Source organism: Crinia signifera, chromosome 6, assembly GCF_055691185.1.
Source record: "Crinia signifera chromosome 6, ASM5569118v1, whole genome shotgun sequence".
Lineage (NCBI taxonomy): Eukaryota > Metazoa > Chordata > Amphibia > Anura > Myobatrachidae > Crinia > Crinia signifera.
The window spans coordinates 114,314,926-114,341,255 of record NC_139222.1 but is presented as its reverse complement, the minus strand read 5'-3'; the positions used below and the strand labels follow the sequence as shown (position 1 = coordinate 114,341,255).

At 41.8% G+C, this 26,330-nt stretch overlaps 1 protein-coding gene across 2 annotated transcripts in view; it reads left to right on the top strand.

Annotated features, from left to right (window-relative positions):
* Window positions 1–26,330, top strand: part of EDN3 (endothelin 3) — a 92,864-nt gene that overhangs the window by 1,772 nt on the left and 64,762 nt on the right. The window contains exons 1-2 of one of the 2 annotated variants that reach the window (XM_083146842.1): window positions 2,769–3,041; window positions 5,474–5,795. In XM_083146842.1, the coding sequence (XP_083002968.1) occupies window positions 2,990–3,041; window positions 5,474–5,795 (374 nt within the window). In that variant the 5' untranslated portion in view covers window positions 2,769–2,989. Of the gene's footprint in view, window positions 1–2,768; window positions 3,042–5,473; window positions 5,796–26,330 lie in introns of those variants that run through there. The other variant, XM_083146843.1, reaches the window with a different exon arrangement.

Sequence of the window (26,330 nt, the reverse complement as noted above, 5' to 3'; positions counted from 1 at the left end):
TAAAAATTAACCCACACATATACATACAGGAAACCACTGCACTCGCCATTCCCAGGTTGGGGTGCAGTGGCCTGTGACCAGATGCTCGAATAAATAAACAAGGGCTCAACACTCACCATAACCTCACCTTAATACACAAATAAATAATGGGGTTTTAGTTCATGATGAAGAAAAGTGCCAGGACACGGCAAACAAACAAATCAAAGAAAGCAAGACAAAAGTATCTGTAAATATAAACAAAACATAATATATGCCACCCAGAAGTACAGGTGAAATAATAATTGTCTCCACCTGTGGATCTTTTAAAATGTGTCAATGAGTGATAAATGCACATGTGCTCCTTGCTAGGTAAAATGGAAAATGTGAACTATTAGGAGTCATGAGGGTGAATTTGAGAACTACTGCTTCCCATATAGATTGTCTCCCAAATCATGCCCCCCCCCCCCCCCCCATTTTAGATATCAAAATAAAATGACACTGAAGGGATTTATTCCAAATCCTATTTTCGTTCACCCATATGCCCCCACTTTGACTTATGCTCTGCTATACCTGTTTCCTTGTACTGAGACTCTCCTATGTCTTCCCCCTGCTATATTTATCTCATCCCCAGTGTCGATTCTTTCCCATATCTGTACTCTATCCTGTATAGCTTTGCTTCCTATTACCCCTTTCACACTGACAATTTTATCCCAGGTTTTTGCACATGAATGTGCATCAACCCGGGATTTAGCTCCGTGTGAAAGGGTCTTGAAATGATATCCCGGGATGAGCATTCCGGGATTTCTACCCAAGTCCTGACCTAGGTAGATTCCGGGATCGACACAGGATGCAGTCAGTGTGAATGGTCCCGTACCCGGGATTGGGTACATGGGACTTTTAAAAAGCTGCTGATTGGAGCTTTCTTGGGCTCACAAATGCTGATGACATGCATATGTATTTGCAGGAATTTCCCGGGACCATTGTGAATGGGGCTGTCCCGGGTGGATCCCAGGTATGAGTGCAGTGTGAAAGGGTACGTTCCCAGGTAGTGTCCCAGGAAGCATCCGGGAACACATTCCTGGGTATAACCTGGCTCTGTGAGGGTGAAAGGGGTATTATTTGCCACCTCCCCTGTATATCTGCACTTCCATATAGGGATGCCAATCCCGGGGCATTTTTTCAATCCCGGAATTCAGGATTGAAAAATGCCCATTCCCGGGATTGGCTTCCCTAATGCAAAAACCCGCCCCGGCCGCCCGCATATTTACTTACAGGTGAGGTGCGGCCAGGTGGATGCAGCCTGGGCGTGTAGGTGGGATAATGCAGCCTGGTCAGGTGGACCTCGGGCGATGGTAAGGGGGTCAGCCTCGGTGGGTGGGCGGTCTCGGAGGCGGCGGGAGGTCAGCGCAGTTTGCACTGCGCACAGGAGTCAGACTGTCAGGCTGTTGTGTTGCCTGCGCAGCGTGACCTCTGACGTCGTCACGCTGCGCAGAGCCACACTGCCCGGGATGGGAGAAGCCGGGCAGCGTCTGAGCACTAGCTCAGACGCTGCCCGGCATTAGACTGTGCATGCGCAGTCTAATCCCGGGATTGGAAACTCCAATCCTGGGATTGAAATCCCAGTGTTTTAGGGGCCAAATCCCGGGATCCCGCGATTGGCCACCCTACTCCCATATCTGCCCCCTCCTCTGTATAAGCCCCGTACACACACTAGCCAATCAGTGGCACGCCGATATAATTAGCTAGATCAGCAGTGCCGCTGAGCAAATGATGGGTATTGGATGACTCACCGACAGTCTGTATCCTGACAGTCAGTATATTGACGCAGAAATCTCGACTGTTCAACTGCCAACAGTCGCAAGCGAAGCGAGCCACCTAGCCCGCAAGGGGCTTATTTTTAACTCCCCGCCCCACATCCTGTCAGAGTTCCGGCGACTGGGATTTCAATGTCGGTATACTGACAGAACCCGCAAATTATATAGTGCATACACAATGAATGATATTGGTTAATGATATCATTTGCAGATTGCTGTTGTATGACCAACTATAGTCATTGCACAAGTATTTGCCCCTTAATAAAGAGCATTAAAGAGATGGCATTAGCAAATAGCTGAAATATGCAGTGATAAGGAATGTTAATGTCTTTTTATTATTGATAAATAGGCATCTAGTACAGCTCCCACAATGGAAGCAGCTGTCTGATTTATTTAAAGTGTTTTATTATTCAATAACTGAATTTATCTCTGAAATGTGTTATGTGACCATTTCCAGGAATTGTATTTATTTTTCTATGAAACTGATACTTATTTTTAAAGAAAAGCGTTTATGAATGATTCTGGGCTGTCTCTCGGCTGTGGCGTGCATTTACTAAGTTTTTCAATATCCTGTCAAACTGTTATAAATCATTCAAAAAGCCTAGGAATCCAATTGTAAATGGTAAGATGAATGGGGATTATCCCCGTGCGTGTCCATGGAAAACACGATGATTCTTATTATGACAGACTTGTTGAAACTGTGCCACATTTTTTTATTTGCGATTTACATAAGAGTCTGGAATGCGTTTACTAATTAAAATAAGAGGTCTGCCACATACACAATACTATTTATATTTATATGAGCACAAGGGCTAGATAACAGCCCCACAGATGCTTAAAGAAGTGTTTTGTCCGCTAAAACCCTATATGTAATAATGGAGCAGAGAGGTGAGGAAGGATTAGCAGCAGCATGAGTAGGGCCGGTAGTGATGCCGATGACCGGTGGGAGGCGCCTGCTCCCCAGCTTTATATCGGCTCTCTGTGCGCTGCTCCCATACACGGCGGCAGCACAATATACTGTATGCTCCATGTAGACTCTGACAAGTCGCGTACTCCGGAGATCGTGTCCTGTTACCGCTCTCCACAGGCAGCCGGGCAGGAATGGTCATCCCAGGACAGGGCAGGCCCAGCACTGACATCTGACTAGCAGGAGAGCAGCCGTGGGGTCACACTGTGTATGCTGCACACCTGGGTTCATGGATCAGAGAATACTCATCCTATTGGGACTTCTGCTCACGTCTAATACAGGTAATTGATGCCCAGTATTCCTCTCCCGGGCATGGCGGAGATACTGTTGGAGCATTATAGTTGTGGGAGAACTAGAGGTTCCAGCACACCCTGCCAGCATCCAACTGAAGTCTCTGTAGGCACGTGTTTCAGGTTACATATTATTGCACCAGCATCCTTCAGTATGATCGGTGTCATGTCTCCTATGCAGCCCTGCATGTGTCCTAGTGTTATGTAAGGTAGCGTGTCATGTCCTACTATAGGCACTGCACATGTGTCTTATTTCACTAGAGCATGTGTGACAGGTAACTTGTGCTGCTGAGTTATGTAGAAAATAAATAGGAAGAAAATAAATGGGGAGGGGAATAATTTTTTAATAGCAGGAAGTATACATGTGTTATTGGAGTTCAGGGATTTTATTTCTTATAATTACTGCTTCTAGGAGGCTAAAATTACTAACCTAGATGTGTTGAATGTTTGTATCTATCTATCTATCTATCTATCTATCTATCTATCTATCTAGTTATTTATCTGTCTTGATCTTTTTTTTACTTATATGTTTTTTTGCGGTTTCCTGACTGAGTACATTGGATTTAAAAGTGTATGTAAAAGTGTATGTATGTATGTATGTATAGAGTGCTCAAGTTCAGAACATTGGACCCCCTTGGGCTAGCATAACTACACTGCCTTAAAACACCTACAGTAAAACTACCTGGAATAGTAACCCGTTGCAAGCAAAGTGGGTCTATGAGGGTAAAAATTTGAATGTTTTAAAGGCAGTTTAATTACACCAACCCAGTGGTCCCGTGTTCTGAACTTGAGAAAAAAAAAATGATATCTGTTAGAACCACTAAACACATTACAATATTATACTTTCTCAGTGCTGGTGTTAAATAAGGTGGGTGGGAAATATTTTGTAATGGAATATATTCGCAAATAGTGCAGTCCCATTTATTATGTTAGTCATTGAGAAATGGGTTAATTAAGTTATGGAATATTATTACGTTGATAAAAGTTCAGAACATTGGGTAGAAATATATTAAACATTACTCTTGCTTGTTTATATAGTTAGATTTAACCCTACCGCAAATTTTCAGGTCTGAAAAGGTAAGGGTCTTATCTTAAGAATATCTGTTAACAGTGTTTGGGGACCCTGTCATGTCCTGATGGATAATGTCTTGAAGGTTTTGGAGTATGAGGCAACCATCAACCAGAGAAATTTTGCTCATCACAAGTGTGTGTGTGTGTGTGTGTATATAGATCTATATGTTTTTTTATTACAAGAATATATATATATATATATATATATATATATATATATTCTTGTATATAAAAAAATTCTGTTTTCATGGGAATTCACCTTCATAGTCCCAGGTAATTTTTTTTTTTTTTCATTTTACGATATAGCTTTATATTTGTACTTCATTTATTACTGGTAATTTGTATAGTTCATACATATTCACATAAGCCCATGACCCAGTGGAGCTTGCAATCTAATTATCCTATTACATATACATACACTAGGGTTTGGGGGATTTTTGTTTTTATCTCTGTCATGAGCCAATTAAACTACCAGTATAGCTTTTGAAGGGCCAGATGTATCAAGCTTCAAAAAGTAATAAAATGGAGAGTGAGCAACAACCAGCAAATCAGCTCGTAGCTGCCATATTACAGTCTGGGTTTGAAAATCACAGGTAGGAGCTGGTTGTTGATCACTCTCCATTTTATCACTTTTTGAAGCTTGATAAATCTGGTCTCATGTGTGGGAGGAAACCTGGGAGAATATACACCACACATGGTTGTGGTGGGAATCAAACCCAAGATCTCAGTGCTAGGCAGTATTGCTATCTATTACACTGCTGTTCATGCCTTGTTTTTATGTTACTTTTATGTCAACTTACGAAATCCTGGGAATAAATGGAAATGTTTCAGTTAATTGTTAGTCAAACCAGACGTTAACAACCTGTGAGTTTTATATTCCCAATTGCAGTCCAAGAATATTTTACTTTGTCTGGTATACAGTATATTTCTCTTCTATTGGGTAGTGCATCCTTTAGGAATCCCGAGACACAGATGTTGGGGAGCAAAGATTTCGGCAGATATGTATATAGGCTCTCCATGCCTTTGGCAGTGTGTGGTGTTAAGCCGTATGCACTCATGCCAGCCAGGCAAAGTTGCAACACTTTTTCATATTATAAATCAGCATAAACCATGAAGCACCATAGTGGACTGTGGGCCTGTTTAATATGCATAACTAGAAATGTGCCCTCTGTAGTACTGGCAGGGCTGTGGGCATGGCTCCCACTGATAAATAGAAGAGTCCACCAAGCCTTGCCATGCAGACTCACACTGAATGCTTCTGGCACAATATTTATACTTATTCTGACCGTAATGTTTGCTGGTTACTGTGCCCAGGGTGCCAATGCAATAACCTCCGCCTCTCCTAATTCTAGGGTTTGTTCTCACTCTTCTGCCCCAGCTCCCAGGGGGTAAGGAGAACATTTCCGTTAAGGAAGAAGGAAGAAAAGCGTTCCGAGCAGAGGAGTCTGCCGCCCTCTTTCTACGGTCAGGGGTGTCTCTACCCCCTGGGTCAGCTTCTCCTGGACCTCAAGGAACCCCAATTCCTGGATATGAGCAGATTAGTCCCAGCTTTCACCTGGAGCCAGATTCTGGGGGTGCGCACAGGAGGGAGAGGCGCTGTACATGTTACACGTACAAAGACAAAGAGTGCGTGTACTACTGTCACCTAGACATCATCTGGATCAATACGCCTGAGTAAGTAAAGGTACACGTTTTGCCTCATCTTAAAATATATATTGATAATCTTAGGCAGGCCTAGTATGTATCCAGAACTGCTCTGGCTTCTGATAACTGGGCCTGTGTAATGATACTGAGATGTACACTTATTTAAGTCTTCTCTGTACTGAAAGCTGGAGTTGGTGTTCCTGGCTGTGCTAGAGCCGTAATCTTGTATAGTCCTCTTTACATTTACAATTTATGTGCCAATCTGTATATTACAGAGCACGTATTCCAATATTTCCTAAGTTCTTGTTCCCCTTGTGGACTTGCCTCTACTAAAATATCCTTTAAAAATAATAATTAATTGTGTAAGGTTGTGAGTTTCTTAATACTTTAGCCTCTGCTTTCTGTAAATATGAACGTATTTAACCGTAATCTGTACAGACAGGATTGATGTGAAAACTTGGTTTGTCCTAATGCGAAAGATATCCTGATCCAAATGAACTGTGCATGCATAAATGTTGTAATCACTAGCAATGCCACTAGACCCAGGGACCATGGACCTGCCATTCCATTTAGCTACATTTGTATTTAAAAAAAAACAAATCCTGTGTTCTCCGAAGGTGTTCTTTTTGTTTAGCCTGATCATGAATGACCTCAATCTGCTGGCATTCAACCCAAATGTTTAGCTCTGTTTTCTGAAGTCTATTAATACTTTGCATTGTGTTATTAAAATAGTAATGTAAAGCACATTGAGTAATAGTGTGAGAAAAGGGTTACAGTATGTAAGTGACATTATTAATTTTATTATTTATTGCTGTGGCCTGGTAATGTAAAGAATATGCTTCCTTTTATAATGTCTGTGGTATATTTGGAGATAGAAGAGCTTGCCCCCCCGTTGATTATCTTAGTGTCCGGCTATTGTCTATTGGTGGAGGGGTTCGGAGTTGATGGTTAATTCTTATAGTTTCACAACTTGAAGTATTGATATAATGTTTCTGACCAGGAATGCAATAAGCATTTTGAGTGACAGAGCAAAATATGAGGCTCCCGTTTACCTTCTGCATATTTCTTTCTCTGTCCTCCTGTTCCCTTACTGCTGAGCTAAAGTACAATCAGATGTTGTTAAATATCTAGCAGATATGAGTTTCAGCCATGCCATAAGTTAAAAGAGGAGAGAAAATATTTTTGGTATTCCATATCCTTGAAGGGTGTCATGGCAATGGATTCATTGAAACACAACTTATTTTTTTCATCTTAATGCTTAGAACATATGGCAAATTTTGTTGACTTTTGTGGATGAGTTCTTCTGCTTCATTTATTTTATTTATTACCAGTTATTTATATAACATGAACATTTACATCAGTCCCTGCTCCAGTGGAGCTTACAATCTATATTCCCTACCACATGTACTTGCACACACACTTACACTAGGGTTTATTTTGTTCAGAGCCAATTAACCTACCAGTATATTTTTGGATTGTGGGAGAAAACGGGAGTACCCAGAGGAAACCCATGCAAGCCCGGGGTTTCTGTGGTGAGACTCGAACCCATGACCTCTATTCTGTGAGGCAGTAGATAGACAAATTAAAACTCCCAACATCCACTTAAAATGTTAGCAGTGGGAGAGGCTTGTAGTATGATATGGGATGTACTTCTGAAGCTGCCATTAGACACTTCATGGTGTATATATCTGTGTGTGTGTTGGTGGAGGGGGTGTTTGTTTGGTCTATTTCAGGGGTTTTCAAAAATTTGCTTTGGGACCCCGTCAGGCAATAAAAATTATTACAGGACCCCAGCAAGTTACTACTGAATGGGAGCCACATGTGTGGTCTGTGAAGTGACTGCTATTGTGATAGGGAGTCAGTGGGTAATGGGGGGATGGAAAATGGTGATAGGGTGATGGAAGAGGGAAGCAGTGGGTGTTTAGTTCATGAGTAATCCCCTGCCCGCCCTCCACAGACACATTAGCCTGATGGTCAGCAACATGGAGTTGTGACCCCATGCTGAGGTGGTTGGGACCCACAGTTTGAGAACCGCTGGTCTATTTTCTAATACTATATGATGACTGGCAGATATCCCATGCCAAAAATACACAACTTCTACTAAAAGTTCTTTGAAATCACTACTCAGATGTGTCATCCCCATTCTGAGCAATCTTCTACTGTAATGCCGTGTTCACACTGGCAGTGTGAAATACCCGGCTTTTGCCCGGCGGACTGTAGTGATGGGCAAATTCCCGAGTGAAGCAGTTCTACCCGTTAATTTACCTTTTAACACAGATTTTTTTTGCCATGTGAATGGGTCAACTCGTGTCTGCATACCCGGATCTCAAACACAGGTGAAATGCAGGGTTGGAGACCTGGGAATTTTCAGTGTTGACTATATCCTCAGTGATGGCTCTCTACAATCAGTCGTAGAACCATCAATGATTAATGTCCAACCTTCTATTCTGGCAGACTTGCCTGCTCTTCATGTAGTCCAGGAGAGCCTCCCGAGATTCAGGGCATTAAGAGTATGCATAAAAAATGTATTTGCGGCTCAAAACCAGATACCTTCAGGCATTAAAAAATCATACTTTTACTAGTGACTATTAAAACCCAGAAATAGCTATGGCTACTGTGGATGTATAACATATTGCTTGTGTTTGTGCCTTCACTGTCTACTCCCATATGCTCCATAGATGCCCCCCAGACTCGCAAGTGCTGATTGCACCCATATGTCAAGCGTAAAACATTTAAAATCTGAAACTCTATCTAAATGCAATCCTAAATATGTTGGTAAGTATTAACCCTACCATTGTCTCCTTGGGGCTTTGATGCCAATTAATGATGTAGCGGATTTTAAACTACCACCATATATTTACTGTCGCTGTGTGTCTACAATAGCAATGTTCGCATAGGATGCAGAAGTCTCCAAGAGGAAGGGGAACTTCTGACAGAGACACTAACAATTCTTTTTCCACTCAATCTCCGTTGGGTCCTTTTTACATAGACCCAGTAACTATAGAGGCTGCAGGGGATGCAACTGATATTTGGCCTGGCTGCTTGGGGGGCTGCAGGCAATGCCCTGCACCACTTTTTTTTTTTTGTTTTTAATGTTTTGTTATTTTTGTTTATAGTAAGTGGAATACCTGGTGCTGGTAAGTGGGAGACTTGTCACTGCCGACACTGGTGAGAACGAGGCCTACCACTTCCAGAGGCCTCTTGCACTGGAGGGGGTAGGGGGGACAGAGCAAGGTACTCAGTGCCACCTTAAGGGATAAAGTAATGCCAATCACAACCCTTTAAAACCTCTGCTCTCCCTTCAAACCCCCACTATCCTGTCTCTCTTCCCCCTCCTCTCTCTTGCTCCTCTTCAACATTCCATCTATTTTCTCTCTTCACTCTCTCTCTCTTTTTTTTTTTCTTAAATGTAAAAATGGCAGCTAATTAGTTTGCATAACTGCATCACAGCACTGCAGTTGTGAGATGACTCGATGTGAAGTTAGTATTCTCCCCATACTTGACCTAGGTACGAAGGTATCCAACAATTCAAAAATATAATGTTAGGTTAATTGGCTCCTGACAAAAATGTACCTATAGGGTGAGATTTAATAGGATGAGAGATTCAGAAAGTGAGAGATTTGGTGAGAAATCTCCAGTTTTTTTAAAGCGGCAATCATTTACACTGCTAAACCAGTTTGATTTTGCAGTGTAAATGATTGCTGCTTTAAAAAAACTGGAGATTTCTCACCAAATCTCTCTTTTTCTTAATCTCTCAGCCCATTTAATCTCACCCATAGTGTCTGTATGAGTGAGATCAGGTGCAGAAATAAAGTGGACCATGGAATCGGTCGACTTCGGTCTCCAGATCTGAAGAGGCACCCTGACCTCCAATTCTCCTGGTTCTTCATTATGCACACCTGAGCAGTAATAAGTAGGGTACCCAGGGGATTGTGTTGTGGCCTTTGCTCTGCCAGGACCCCACCAGAGTTTGGTCACAGGTCTCCAGCAGTAAAACCACACCCAACACTCATGGAAAGGCTTGAGTGTATGGCCCCTTCCTCCTGTGTTGGCTCCCACCCCACACACACACACACACACACACACACACACACACACACACACACACACACACGTGGTACCTGCTGCCTTGCTTTGGGAGCATGAAATAGAACACTGATCAGCAACAGGTAGTATTTTTGTACTTGGGAATTGGTAGTCAATGGAATAGTATAGAGTTGTCAGTGAAGAAGAAACGGAGTAAGTGTGTGTCTGGTGCGGTTGGAGTGTTGGCAGTGAATGTGGAGTAGGGTCTGTATGTGAGTTTTTCAGAGTCGTGTGTTGGTAGTGAATGCCAGGAAAGAAAGGCACCAACCCCGATGTCCCCTGGTATGAACTTGCCTCTGCATGTGCTTTGGTATATAGATTGTAAGAGCTATTGACCAAATATTGTATAATGCACTGCAGCATATGTGTGCACCATATAAATAACTGACAGTAAATAGTTGGTACATCAAAGACCCTTTTTGAACATTTGCATACCTCCTACTTTTAGTACACTGCCAATAGTGTTTTATTGTTTGTATGTGGTCTAGATTTGTTATGCATTTTGATCCATTCAAGTATTTCTGCATATGTAGCACTCATCCAGAGGGATTTGTTGACCACTACTCATTGACTGATTGTGGTTTTTGGGTTAATTTATGCTGTATTAAGAAGACTTTTAAAGTCAGAAGAATTATTGCCATATTCAGCATTGTACTGAGGGGGTATGTGATTAAACCACATACTTACCCACTTTTTATTCTTCTTCTCTAGGAGATGCCTGTAGAGGGGAATCACGTGGGCATTGATGGGGGTGGGACCAGGCGAGTACCACAATTAAGCCCCAACACCAGTGGAGGAATATGCCACAATTGGCCAACATTTGCATATGGGTGGGGCTACAATGACACCCTTAACATATAAACACCTCAGTAAGCCCTGCCCCCTCCTTAGGGCATGCAGAGTCATGCTGGGTACACACCAGGACGACTAGGGCCCGATCCCCACAATCTAGATCCAATTCCGATCAATTGGATGTAGATTGTGTGCTGATTGGGCCCTTTTCTGACCTGGTGTGGACCGATACCGATCCGATGCGCGGTCCCGCGGGTCGGTCGTTATTGAGATCCTACCTGCTGCAGGTAGGATCTCAATGACGACCATACAGCCGGGTGCGGGTCGCCATCGGATCGGACCCGCTCACGGTGCACATCGTGAGCGGGTCGTGCCCCCCCGCGTCACCGTGAGCGGGTCGTCCTGGTGTGTACCCTACATTACTGTAATGATCTCTGCAATCTGCCCACTTGGCTAGGAAGTGGGCAGAATACAGGAGGATTGTCTCTCTTTTAGAGTAGCGGGGACTATCCCAAATTGTGTGCAACCCGCAGAGAGTGAGCAAGTTGGTCATACAGTAAAGGTGCCCATACACGGTACGAAGGTGCTCCCACGGGCATCCCATCACACAGCACATAGCCTGTGCTCTGTGAATTAGCTTCGGATCGAAACACACGCAAATCACGTGATGCAATTTAATTCGCAATGCACCGAAATATTGTACCGTGTATGGGCACCTTAAGAGGTGGTTGTTTGTTTTAAACTATCATTTTATATTGTGTTTTATATGCTGTAAAGTCAAACCTTCACTTTGAAATTTTCCTAGGTTCACTCAAGGTTTGAGACAGTGTTGAGGGAGGGAAAGGTATTTTATATAGTATTAGTACAGATGATTGGAGGCATGGGAACACCTAGATGGATAAAAAAAATCCTAATCCTTACCTGCCCAGCAATAAATATTCATTAGAACTACTTGTAATTTTGTGTAAAATGCATATATAAATATTAAGAAATGATAGTTGGTTTTCATGTTGTTCTTGCTGCAGGGGAGAATGCAAATTCTAATTGGGGGAAATGCAAGTTAATCCATAATACTTAATATAGGGAAAATTAAAGCAATATAATTGTTTCAAGATTTCTCTAAAGATTTGGGAAGAGTAATATGAAGAGTAATATGATATGAGCCATTGGCTAGTAATCTTTTTTTGCACAAATGTAAATATAAGATGACCTTTGCCTAAAGCTGAAATAAGGATGAGAGTTTGGATGAGTTGTTCGCAAAGATGTAGGTGATACTGCTTTTGTCCTAGTCTATCACATCATGGTTTGGGCATTTTATTTCAATGTTTCTTTATTATTTTAAAGTGCGTACCTCCCACCTTTTTTGCATTGTGAAGCAGGCCCGCGACCAGAGATGGTCACTGATGAAAGGGAACCTCTGCCGGGGGAGCCGCAGAGGTAATCAGCTGGTCGCCGGGGCACACTCCAATCACTAGCAATATGGCCACCAGTGAACCATATTTCCAGCGATTTCAGCCCCTATCGCCCCCGTGTGTACACAGCTTTACTCAAGGATCTGCGAATTACTCATCGATCCACATTTTTTCTGAAAACTCCATTTTTGACTGGGGTATTCAATCCCAGGTTCCAACTATCAGAACATTCCGACAGTTGGAACCCTTCCCCGTTTTCGGTCCGCTCGACAGTTTATTGGCAGACGGTATTCAATGTGCCACACGTCCAGCAGCAAAATGTGGGCGTGTCGGTGAAAACTGCAGTTGAATGTCGAGATCCAGCAATGATTTCTACAATCCACGTTTGCGACAAATTGGACCCGACTCATTTTAAAGTTGGGTTCCTTCTGTCAAGATGCCTCTTCAATGCTGTAGGAAATGACAGCATTGAATAGGCGCCTGCCGCAATTTTCCCTGTCGGAAATAGCGGCGGGGATTGAATACCCCCCTATATCTTCCGTGAATGCGGTTTTGTTTAAAGTCTAACCTGTATTGGCAGAAAATATGTCTGAAACCATCCGCATTGAATAGCTTCCCGAAAAATCCAGACAACATTGAATACTCCCTACTGTAGGTCTTTTACAAGTTTGCACAGTGTGCATAGACTATATCGTTATTTTGCAAGTCATCTAAAGTGTTCTCTTGTGTCTCAGGGGACAGGGTTGTGTCTTGTCTGATAGCAGTCTCCAAGTCCCTGCTCTCACTGGCAATTTCTAGCAATGTTCTGAAATTTCCATGTGGAGTAAAGTGGGAGGGGTCACAGCTGTGCCTACTTTACTACACTGTAGGGTCGCAACCTGTTCTGCATTTTCATTGTCCATCTAAGAAAACGGTATGTACTAGAGCAGCAGATTTTAATGCTGTAACTATAACCACCTCCAGAAGTCTAATCTTCAGAGTACGACAATCTCTTTTAAGATATGAATTTTAAAGTTGATTTATTTATTTTTTCCTCCTGGTTGGTTGTTTTGATTCATCTATTTAATATTATTGAGCTGCATACAGCAATTGCTGACTTTTTGTTCCTGTAGCTTCCTCTTTATATGTGTCTGTGAACATTGATGTGTTCTCAGGAGAACATGCACAAAGACTGGGCGAAAGGTGGCATGAAAATACATGCAATGTAGAGATTATTGCTGCGCCCTAATGTGCTATACAAATCTGTACAGGACTCCATCTGAAAGGGACATGTGCTTTACATACATTCATTCTCCATTCATTAAACGTTCTTAGAATATCCTGCCTGTAAAACCGTTTCTTTGGACTAGCTATGGTTAATATTACCTGGTTCATTGAAAGGTTAGCACACAGAAGTTCAACATTTGGTATCTGCACATACACTGTTTGTTAGAGTAATGAAAGCTGTTTAATCTTTTTTTCCTTTTTCTTTTTTGTTGCTCAGGACAATTGGTATACTCCACATATTGGAAGATTAAAAGATTCCAATAGTGGCCGACCTAAAACCCAGATACCTTTTTAATCAGAACCGTATATTTATATTTAAATACTGTACTGTACTGACATTTTTATTAAGATATTTTAGGATATGGGATAAGTGGCCTTTTCCCTGGTATTTGTAATTTTTTTTTACCATCTGTTTTATTCATTTGGCATTAATATTTTAGCTCTGAATTAAGAACATTGACGACTCCTCAGAGTATTGTTTTGTTTAACTACTATTAATAATATCTTGCAAGACCGTTCTCACCAGTTATTTTGATATTACACGCATTGCTTGGCTACAGAGCATTCACAGACTTATACAAGGTGCATTGACGTTTGTGCCCATGCAGATTTCTTCCTGGGTAGGTGGGATGGGGCATCCTAGCATAGGCCAAATGGAATAAGGGAATGTTAGCACAATTGTGAATATATGAAGACATGAACATTGCCGTATTACTTGCACATAGTTCACAGCAGGTGGAAATAGTGGATGATTACGAGGCTGGCTTCCAGCGCTAGTAAGCAGATTCTGTGTGTGTGTATGTATGTATGTATGTATGTATGTATAAAAATTCCTGGGATTGCCACTGTCTCCCCCTCCTTGGCTCTGGGCAACCCCGCTGGGGTGAACTGAGCTAGCGATGAGCTCAGCATCAGCCGCTGCCCGGCCCTGGCTCCTTCCTCCTGGCTGTGTGCGGTGTGAACTTGCTAACATCACTTCGCACACAGCCTGGTTGCCGGAGGCAGGGGCTGATATCGTACACCGCAGCACTGCCCGACCTCTGGAGACACAGTGGGGGGCAGGGGGTGTTTATTAGGGTGCACTCTCCAAAAAAAACCTGCCCTGTGTGGAGCTCTCTGGTGAAGTAATAAAGTGTCCGGTGATAATGCAGTAGACAGACTGCTCCAAACTGTCATTTTTTAGAACCCAGCCTGTAACATGACTGTTATAAGCTGATTGGCTGGTGCCACTTTATCGCCTTATTATGCTTAATCGGCCCCTCCATTTTTTATGTTGATCTGCTGGATGCAAGAAATCTGGTAAAGAGTAAATCTGGGTACACATTATTGCAGCTGATCCAATGTTGATCATGAATTCACTTGAACTCCTGGACAAACCATATAGTTTGTTCCTAACCCACAGAAGAGCTCCTATAGTACAAATTGATGTAAAAGTTTTACATAGAAAGGTATGTACATGTGGTAGGGAGATTGTAAGCTCCACTGCGGCAGGGGCGGATGTGAATGACCAAATATTCTCTAAAGCACTGTGGAATATGTTTGCGCTATATAAATAACTGGTACTAATATATAAATATGAAGATATCAATCACAACGTACTACTAGATATGGCCACTGTCAATATCTTTAGTGAAACGCCTAGTGTGATTGCACTATATGGTTTGTCCAGGGGTTCAAGAGAATTCATGACCCTTGTCTACTACAAAGGTGCCTACAATGGGGAGAGAGAGAGGGGCCCAGTGAATTATTTTGCCCAGGGGCTCGGGCTAATGTTAAGACGGCCCTGTTATGAATTACATTTTGTGTGTGTGTGTGTGTGTGTGTGTGTGTACGCACTTGCCTGTTGAAAATATGGCACCATGAAACGCTATGAGAAGACATTCTGAAAATAAGTATTGGTCCCAGATACCACATAACACCTTCAGATGTATATGGGTCTTTGCAGTACTAGAGGGTTTCTACAGCATTTATTGAAGGTTCATTTTTAATGCTCCGGTTTACATATAAATTGCTTAAAACTAACGGAAAGGTGAGTTGTATGTGTGACATGTTCATAACATAAGAAAAGGTTTTATGCACCTGCGCTGCCAGAAACTGATCTAGAGTTTACCTGCGATTTCACACTGAACAGAAGGACACCAGGGCACAGAATGATATAACAAATTTTATATATGAAAAAAAGAAATTATTATATAAAATACACAAATATGCATATATTAAAAATAAGTATAGACAATATATAATGCATGGGCAAATACCATATATTCAAAAGTAGAGGGTTACTCATATACCAATGAGGTCTCAAAAAGTAGAGAATGGGTTAAAAATAGCCAGCAACACCAGTGAGGTAATGAAGTCCGCAGATAAGCATAGCAGCACAATTAGCTTATATTAGTATCAGCCGGATAGTTAATAGCAGGAATGATTGGGTTAATTGACAGAATGGAGCAGGATTTTAGTAAGCCAGAAATATTTGAAGCAGTTTGTTAGGATGGAAGCTCGATGCGATATGCCTGGTTTTAGCGCTTGTAACGCCAGGTGATGTATGGTCAGGTAGCGCAGAGACTTTCCTTAAGGTATGCTCACCCTCCTTGATGTTTTTGGAGACGGTGGGGCGGGGAGCCCAGATGACGGTGGGCTCTACCCGCTATAGATGGTAGCTGGCGTCCTTTATTCTCCAGATGTATGACTGTCAGGGCAAAAGCCGGTTTTAAGGCAGCCTTAAAACCGGCTTTTAAGTTTAAGTATGGTGTGTGTGTGTGAAAAAATAAATATATATATATATATATATGTCACGTGTAAATAACCGGCACTCTCCAATTTTCAGTCACAAGACAACAAGTGCGGTGCCCTCCGCAGTGCAAACGCAGTAATATACCAGGGAAATTCGGCGGCACTGACTCCAAAGAATCAATAGTATTCAGTATGACATGTTTCGGTGCATGGTAGAAAACGTTTCTGAGCTCGGGGGCCCCGTCGTCAGTTCAGGGAAAGCACCTTTGTGCTTTATATAAAAAAATATTGGTCCCCACAACCTTGTCTCACTGGAAATTCCTGGAGTACAGATTTAGAACTTTACAGAATGGCTCTTGGATGTAGCACTTGGGTTGGTGACAATAGCCCTGCACACCCTTTGAAGTTTCCCAGTGTGCGTCACAATGGTGACATGACCTCGCAGGAAGACACCCCCTTCAATTACATAACTCTGTCGGCAGCCCAGGAGACACTGGGCTGCCCTCAGAGACTCTGGCTACACTGCTGATTTTGTCTTGATGACGGGAGACAGTTTTGCAGGATAATGCAACAGTTCAGCACCCGGCTCCCATCCAGTGCAGAGGAGCTAGCATTTTGTTGTATCCCCCTCCCCCCGGAGAGTAACACCAGTGTCGCCTCTGAGTAGGAGTAACCAATAGAAACACACATTTTTTTGTCTAAGGCATTTGTCAAATAGCAATGAGTGGTGATCTATTATTCCATGGCCACAGTTCAGCTCCTACCTCATGGGGCAGTCAGCTGTAATATGTGTCCTCAAACCCCTCTCCCTGAATGGAACAACCGTGGAATTTCTCCTTTTTGGATGTCATGTACTGACAGTGACGTACCAGCTGACCTCTCAGCCAGGATGAACAACAATTGAATATCTACTTTTAATCTATTGTTAAGATTATACTATATTGCAGTCTTTGCTCCTGCAAAACTAGGCTGCAAGTAAAGGGTATACATTACCTAAAATTAAGTATTGCTCCTCCGTCCCGAGTGCTTTTACAACAGCTGATAACGCTTGTGTTCATGGTGTTTGCTCTGCTGCTGCTATTACAACCTCTTCCTCTTCCTGATGGTTCTTAGAACTTTATCAAAATTCTACCACTGAGCCAAACAAAACAAGGAAGGCAGGTTGGAGTAGCTGAGTACTGTATATCCTGGGGACATTGAAGGAGTATGTGATGGAGAGGTCAGCTGGTAGTTATACTCCCCAAATACGTTGGAATGGAACGCTTTCCCTAAAATAAAGCATCCTCCCTTTGCTTCATATAAAGGCGTACCATATTATCCTTTGAAACCCGGACACTCATGAATTACACACGTTCTGTGACTCACTTTAAGTCTGCATTTCAGCTGGTTCAAATTGGCTAGAGAATCTGTGTAATTAATCACTGACTGACATAAGCCATACGTTTGGTATAAAGGGGCAGATGTATTAAGCCCCTTAAGTTTAAGTGATAAAAAGGCTGGTACTTTATCACTGGCCAATCAGCTCCTAACATTTTTTTAAACGCAGTCTGCAACTTGACAGTCAGAAGTTGATTGGCCAGTGATAACAGACACTTTGGGGGAAATTTACTAAAGAAAATTTGTAAAAAAAATAGGTGTATTTGTATCCAGAAATACTTATTTTTTACATTTACTATCCCGAAAATACGGCAATTCGTATTCGTATTGATGTGCTATCAATACGAATACAAATTGCTGTAATTTCGGGATAGTAAATGTCAAAAATAAGTGTATTTCTGGATACAAATACACCTATTTTTTACAAATTTCCTTTAGTAAATTTCCCCCTTTATATCCAGACTTAATACATCTTTTCTAAAGTGTATGCTTTTATTTATGCCATTTGTTTTTTGGTGAAAAGTGTTGCTTTAAGAGCATCTCGTGTGAATTCCAGAGGATCATTGTGCTCCATCAATCAGAGTAGCCTGTGGTGTATTGTTGTTGTTGTTATACAGAGGAAGCCGCCTGTGGTGTATTGTTGTTGTTGTTGTTGTTGTTGTTATTATACAGAGGAAGCAGCTTGAGGTGCCTTTACCTTGCTAGCTTGCAGCCAGCAAGCCAGCAAGGTAAAGGCACGCTCGCCGGGGTCCCATCTCTAGAGTCCTGTGCTGTGCGGCCCAAGTCAGCCTCCAGCCGCCCGCTTCTGGCTGGAGGCTGCAGGCCGCTTGAAGTGACATCACGGGCCGCAATTGGCCCCCAGGCTGGACTTTGGACATGCCTGCTCTAGGGTGCCATGATTAGAGAAAGATTGGGAACCCCTGCCTTAAGGTATACATTGACAGTCTTAAAGGCCCATACACACCATGGGTCCAGAAGACAGAGGTCCAGCTCTGCTGTATGTCCAGTGTTCTCTAGTTATTTTTGTTAATTACTTTTAGCCTTGGGGCCTGAATCTGGAGCACCAACTGTCTTGCAGGGCATAATGCCAGTCTCGCACAACAGCTTTGCTTATTAATTTTTTCTTTCCTATCTCTTACACTGAACTATTGGAATCCAAATCAAAAACGTACAGGATAAGACCTGGAACATTTTGGAATGAGACCAAAGTGCAGTGGTGTAACTGCTGCTGAGTGCTCCAGAGGCTTCTGTGTCAGGTCTGTAACATGACCTGACTTCAGGGTTTATACTCATCCATTCACTTATCAAAGAGAGTGCATGGTGGTAAGGCATGAAAAGGGGCTTAAAATAGAAGTAGAATATTAAATAATCATATATACAGTGTTTTTTTATTTATTATTATTACTATTAGTAGTAGTATTAGTACTATTATTATTGCATTACTAAGATATTGTGTAACTGTATTCCATGAAAATGTCTGGGCACAACTGCGTCTTTTGTGACACTCCCAGAAAACGACTGGTGACCAGCCCCAAACGATGGCTTCCTGACAGTCAAATTGCAAGGGAATTGTGAAAAAAGTCATCACTGTTTCTTGTCACTGCTTTGGCTTCATGCATGCAATTTACAACCCGTACGTATGTAATCTATCAGCTTGCGAATTACCACAATGGCGATCAGGTCTAAATAACCCCCATTGTCTGTACCTACTGCCATTTATTTTGTGTTGATGTGCCGTAGAATTGTACAAGCCAGAATGTGGAAACATCTGTTCTACAGACCGATGCGGAGTCTGATACCATTGCAGCTAATTTGAGGCAGGACTGTAACTTACTGGTATACAGGAACACTGTAACTGTTCTGTTGGTTGACTTGTGTTAAATGTGTCATTTGAATACTTGCTTTTATGGAGGAGAGGGTCCTGCTACATTGGCTTTAATGTTGGGTTTATGCATGAATATAAATCTTTCACTCAACACTTCTTTCACACCGCAAAAAACGGCATTGACCCAGTAATTTAAAACATTTAAAAAAATGGGTCAGACAGCCTTAACCCCTTTCACACCGCATATCTTAAACGGTATATTCCCCGATTTAAGTGCGGTCTGAAAGGGGTATTACAAAGGGCATAACTAGCACTGTTCGGGCCCCATAGCAAAATCTTGGAAGCGCCCCCAAGATTAAAGAGAGACTATATACGAAAGAGAGGGCTGGGGAGGGAGAGCGTGCAAGACAAAGGAAAAAAGGAGAGGAGAGAGAAGGGAGGTATGTGTGTGTGTGTGTGTGTGTGTGGGTGGGGGGTAGAAGGAGTCTGAAAGGATTGAGTAAATAATTAGTTTTAGTCTCTCCTAACCCACCCCACCCACCCATTACAGGTTAAACTGTGCCTCCTCCCCCCCCCCCCCCTTTGCAGTACCAACTGCACTTGTTACCTGCGCTGGGTCTCTCCACTATGGCGCCAAGACCTCAGTGGCATCGGATCTCCACATCAGTGTGGCTCGAGTCCTCTCAACTGTGCTGGATCTGCACATCAGTCCGGCTTGGGTCCTCTCAGCAGTGCCGCTGCCAGGTCTCATCAGCGTGGCCCGAGTCTCCTCTGTGACACGGGTCTCTGGCTCATCAGTGCTGCTAGCTAGCCCCAGGTCTCTGTGATGCCAGCACCAGCAAAGCAGCAGTTCCATTTTTCGCACCGGCTAGGGATGTTGAGCCTTGGCAGCATCAGAGAGTATAAGGGGAGAGCAGAGGCTGGATGAGCCAAACCATAGCCACTGACGGAGGGGTGAGAGAAGAGGCTCAGGCAGCGTGGGCATGGGAAGAAAGGAGGAACGGGACAGGATGGTGGTTCTGTGGAGGTACTAATTAATAAAAAAAACCTAAAGGGTGCAGGGGCTTGCCTGGCGAGGCCTCAGGCCCCCCAAAGGTTTGGGCTCCATAGCAGTTGCATCCCCTGCCCCCTCCATAGTTATGACACTTGGTATTACCATTTCAATGCTGTTTTGTCCCATCACATTACACAGGGACACTGAAACGGGTGCTTTTAAACCGTTTTGAATTACCGTTTTCTTGAACCGGTAAATTCAAAACGGACCTTTCACACTGGACATATTATTGTTTTGAAACGGTAAAAAAAAATGCATTTTATCCGGTAATAAGTGCGGTCTGAAAGGGGTATAAGAAGGTCTTGATAAACAAACAAAAATCTGCTCCTACAAATGATTTTATTTTTCTTACCTAGGCTCCAGTCCCGCCAAATAGCCCCTCTCGCAGGACATATGCTTATTAAACAATATATATATATATATATATATATATATATATATATATATATATATATATATATATATATATATATATATATATATATATATATATATATATATATATATATATATATATATAGTGCATTAGTAGGCTAAAATGCTTCTTCAAAGATTCCTTTGTTAGGTCTACAGTCAGAAGGTTGACATTGGTCAATGATCGACACTTGAAAAGATTGACAGTTTTCATATATATTTTTTTTTTTATACAGTTAACTTGTTCATACTTTACAATACACATAGGGGGTTATTCTGATGTTTTTCATTTGCGCTCGCACCCACCACTGCGGGTGGGGGTTGTGGTGCAGCGGGTAGTCCCACCCATGGGAACGCCCAGCGTTTTATGGGCGTTCCCATAAAAATACTGGGTGTTCCAATGTTAATAACCCAGTGAAGTGGGCAGGCAGCTGACCTCACTGGAAGTCAGCTGCCTGCCATTTTCCACTTAGGAATACATGCAAAACTAAGACACCTCAGAGTGTCTTAGTTTACTGTGTACCTTCCACATCTTGCTATTTATATGATCAATATATTTTGTATTATGCTCTAGTTCTGTTTCAGCTGGCTCCCTATATGATTGGTATGGACTATTTGTGTATATATATGTATACACATATATAGTGCATATATTTATACACTATATATGTATACTTATGTCATGTGTTTGACTGGCTTATAAGTGTAATGTAACTATTTATAAATTATATTGACTGAGATAGAACCCAGTTTGGACAATGAGTTCCACATAGAGACATTTGAACTCTCCAGCAGATAAATCTATAAATCTTCAAAGTGGTTTCTTTATTCATTGTTTTTTCCTTCCCATATAAGTGCTAGAATTTGGTAGACCGTCAGTTCATAAGAATGGGGTCCCATGCTGTGTTCTGAAAGGCGATACAAGGTACATGCACTCTGATGTTTAATAGCTTAAGGACAACTCGGGCTTGGCATGCAGTGGAATGAGAGCTACTTTCTTTTAGGACATGAGCTTCATCTGCAACTGTAAATTTTATGATGTGTGTTCTGTTTGCAAAATGGTCTTGGGCTAAGGGACTTCTGCTCGATTAGGGTACCCAGGGACATGTGCAAGACATTTTCTGAAATTTGGGGGGACAAATGGTGTTTACAAGAGATGACTTGTGTTGACTTTGATGTTACTCTAATGTGAATAATATTTACAGTATTGGAAAATGTTGCATTGGCAACTGCTTGAAAGAACATTTTAATTAGACATGACCTCATTCGAACAACTGTGGAATCAAAAGAAAGATGTATGTCACGCTTGCTTGTTTAGTGTCTTTTTTTTTTTTTTTTAGATTATTGTCAACCAACTGTCTAAAAAGCTTACTTCTGTGTGTTTTTTTATTTATTTATACCAGGATTGTTTTATTTATTTATTTTTTATCCAAAACCAAAAATGTTAATCTTTTTCTGAATAAAGTTGGTTGACGCTCCCTTCTCAAACGGACACATTTACTATAATTCATGTTCATTTGGTATTGCATTAAAATCCCGGCAGAACACCCATGTATGAATCAATAGACCATAGGTCAAACTCATTTCATAGGCACCACTACAACACCGGACTTCTCTGTCGTGAATTTAGCTCAAAATGCACTTCGTAAATAGAACTGCTTTTGCTGCTGAGTTTATAGAAGCATGCATGTATCAGAAGAGATCCGTGCAGTGCTTTTTGTGTGAAATTACTTTAAAAAAATCTGTTTAATATATATTTATTTTTTAATTTTGTTAACTACTTGGGCTCTTTGAGACAGTCCTGGTTCTAAAAATACAGGGGGAAATTTATGAAGGGTTCCCCTGTATTTAAAGAACCAGCACCGAGCTCTTGTTGCCAGTCCTGGTTATAAAAATTTGGGTGGTAAAAGACATAGGCTTCCTGTAATTTAGATTCCAGCACTGGGTTCACCTAGTCAGTAAGGTAATTCCACAGGGGAAAATTACTGCCCAAGGCTATCCCTGGCAGTGGAACTACAAGTCCCAGTAAGCCGTCCCGGAATGCTGGAGAACCACAAGTACCTGCATGATACTTGTACAGGGCATTAAAGGGGCTGCTAGTAGTACCTCTAAAACAAATACAGGTCGAGTATCCCGTATCCGAATATCCGTTATCCGAATTATTCCGAAATACGGACATTCCAGAAAGTGACATTTTTTATTTTTTTTTTGCTAAAAACTCACTGGGGACATTTGTAACAGCACTACTGAGGACATGATATGTAACTGGCACTATATATGTACAAGAAAATGATTGCTTGGCATTCAAATTCAGTGCTGAGATAGTACACAAATTTTGTTTCACGTTTTGAAACCTTTTTTTTTGAACAATTAAAATATATTTGTGTGTATTTTATGTGGTAATAAAATATATTTGTGTGTATATTATGTGTTTATACAGCATAAATGCAAGATACTTCAAAATACATCATTGAAATATTAAAATATTCCGAAATACGGAATAATCCGTTATCCAAAATTCTCCTGGTCCCGAGCATTTTGGATAAGGGATACTCAACCTGTATTACATAATGGCAGGACACACACACCACACACACGCACCGTGAAAATAAAAAATATATATGTATTACATACATACACCATCCCACGTCGGTCTTCAGTCCTCAAGTCCAGTAGAAAGTGTAGGGGTACCTATGGGAAGAAAAAAAATACTCACCTAGTCCATACTCTAGTTACATACTGAAGAGAACCCCCCCGACTTCTGCAACTATGGGTGACTTCTTTCACTGGGAGACAAAGTAGCCAATCATGGATCACCACATGCTAAAGCTCTTCTAATTGGCAGAGCTCCGTTGAGCTATCAGTCAAGAGAAGCTCATACTTTCTATGGGGATTTTCATGGATAGATCTCTGGGAACCTTGCGGTTATCCACGCACTTGGTATACATCGCTGCATTGTGCTGTTTGTAGGGACAGTCTTCAAGCTAACAACCCCTGCTGCAGAGGTTGCTGTAGATATTTCATCAGACCTGCCGGGTGGCTCATCCTTCGCCTAGTGTGTGTACAATCATGGACATATTTGTTAGTACCCTTCAATGAAAATATAGCATTTTTTTTTTCTCTGAAATAATATGAAAGTGTAAAAAGTAACTTGCATCCATCATTTATTTTATTTATTTGCTTTATTTTATTTTTTTTCTACTCATTCCCTAGAGCTGCAGTGTGCATGTACAATGATGGTGCTGCGGCATTGGTTGCAGTGTTGATTTAGCCGCGCATGTCCAAACTATGGCCCTCTTGCTGCTGTGAAACTACAAATGCTAAAACTATGGCAAGGCATGCTGGGACATGTAATTTCACAACATCTGGAGGGCCACAGTTTGGCTATGCCTGATTTAGCCTCAGTCTGACTGACATGCTGCAGGCATTGGGGGCAGAGTTGTGGAGCATGTTTGCAAAAGGAGGCATAGTAGAGTTCTCATGGATGGTCTCCATGGAGCTTACTGTTGCTGAAAATGCACCGGATAGTGCGATCAGACACTACCGTAGCTTGGTGTTCAGCTTGTATCAAATTGACAACAAATTCTCACAAATGATCCATATAATACTCAGAAAAAACGTGTCCTAGATGGGTTTTGGACAGTCCCCAGATCCTCTTATGCAGATGCCAACCGTAACCATCTGAAACTATGAAAAACAAACAAAACATGGATCAAAAATGGGTAAGGTGGTAGTAGGGATAGAAAAAGTCAGAGGTCGACATGTTAGGGTGATGTATGTGCCAAAGATGGAAAATAAAATGACACCTTTTTCCAAATTGTGAGAAACAGTGTGCAAAAAATGTACTATTGCTTACGTGTGCTTACACAAATTAGAGTATGATAAAGAGCATAAAGGTATCTTTTAAGTATGAAACACAGCTACAGATATCAATCGCCATATAAATATGGAAAATGCATGAATAAAAGCGATGCTCACACTGGCTTACTCAGAACTGCAGGAGATCAAATGCATCTGGGTTTCTTTAAATCCTCAAAGTGTCATACGAAATATAGATGGAAAAGAAAGAACCTCCCCATGGTGCAATATGATCAAGAAAATATGAGTATCAGATGATATGACAGCAGATGGAAGTATAATGGAACCCGTTTATTCATTAATGTTGCATAAAACGTCCTTTCTCCCTATTCAATTACTCCTCCAACATGTTTTGACCTCAATGGAGGCCTTTTTCAAGGTGGATTACTGCTAAACCTAGGGGCTTATATACCCCATTCCCCGGTATGTGGCCTGACTGGACACAAAAAAATGGAAGTCCCATGTGTAATGAAAAATAAAAAACTGGCTCCACATTAGCAGCGGGATGCAGTGACGTGATAAGGAAACCTTTTATATTACAGTTGGTAAATAACTATGAACATATGAATTTGAATGGTATGTACAAATATTTTTTGTAGTGATCGTAGGCCACGACGCTCCTTCTACTCTGGTCACTGTTATCCTGTACGTGGTCTTCCTTCGCACGCTTCCCTGCAAGCCAGCTCTGCAGCGTTCTGAGTGTTACCAAGGTCCCGGTACAGTGTGAGCAGTTTATGCCTTTGGTTTTAAAAACCCATGCCGTGTGGTACCCAGTCCACAGAGTTTTAACATATGGTACGAGTTCATGTTAAACTGTACCCTGAATAGCTATTTTTAAATAAATTTTATATCATAAATACTGCACCACGAAGCGCCTTCTTTCTGCCCTTCTCTAGATCCTTTGCCCTGTGGATTCCAGGGACCTCCATATATAGAAAGAAGCAGCTGCAAGTCTCATTGGACTTTTGGTGCTCTTATCCCCTGCTTTGAGAAACAGTGGACTCTCCAACTGGTACTCTGTTGACTGACAGTTGGGCGCAGTTTTTCAATACTCTTTCTATATCTATATATATATATATTCTATCCTTAGGATTGCACTGTGCATAGAGCGCAGTTGTGCACAGTTTTTCAATACTCTTTCTATATATATATATATATATATATATATATATATATATATATATATATATATATATATATATATATATATATATAATCTATCCTTAGGATTGCACTGTGCATAGAGATCAAATTCAAGATTAGAATATTCTGAGGCCACAGATCACATCACCATAACGTGCTACCATTGACATTTTTTATATGGTTTGTATCATCAGTTGAATCCATTTCGGTACTTGTGAGTTATCTGGACGCCCGATTTTTTGATTGTATGCCTTAAGTTAAGGCATACAATCAGATACGATGCGATGCGATATCGCATCGCATCGCATCGCATCGCATCGCATGCGACCATCGGATGCGATGACCCGATTTTTCCATAGGAATCAATGTTAAAATGATTCCTATGGAAAAAGGGGTCCTTTTCATACCCCTACTATCCAAGTGGGCATGGAGTTGGATATAAACCTGTGGCGAGCGTAGCGAGCCACCGAGCCCGAAGCGTGGCGAGCGAAGCGAGCCCCGCGAGGGGACGGTATTCCGTGTCCCCTCGCGGGGCTCGCTACGCTCGCCACGCTTCGGGCTCGGTGGCTCGCTACGCTCGCCACAGGTTTATATCCAACTCCATG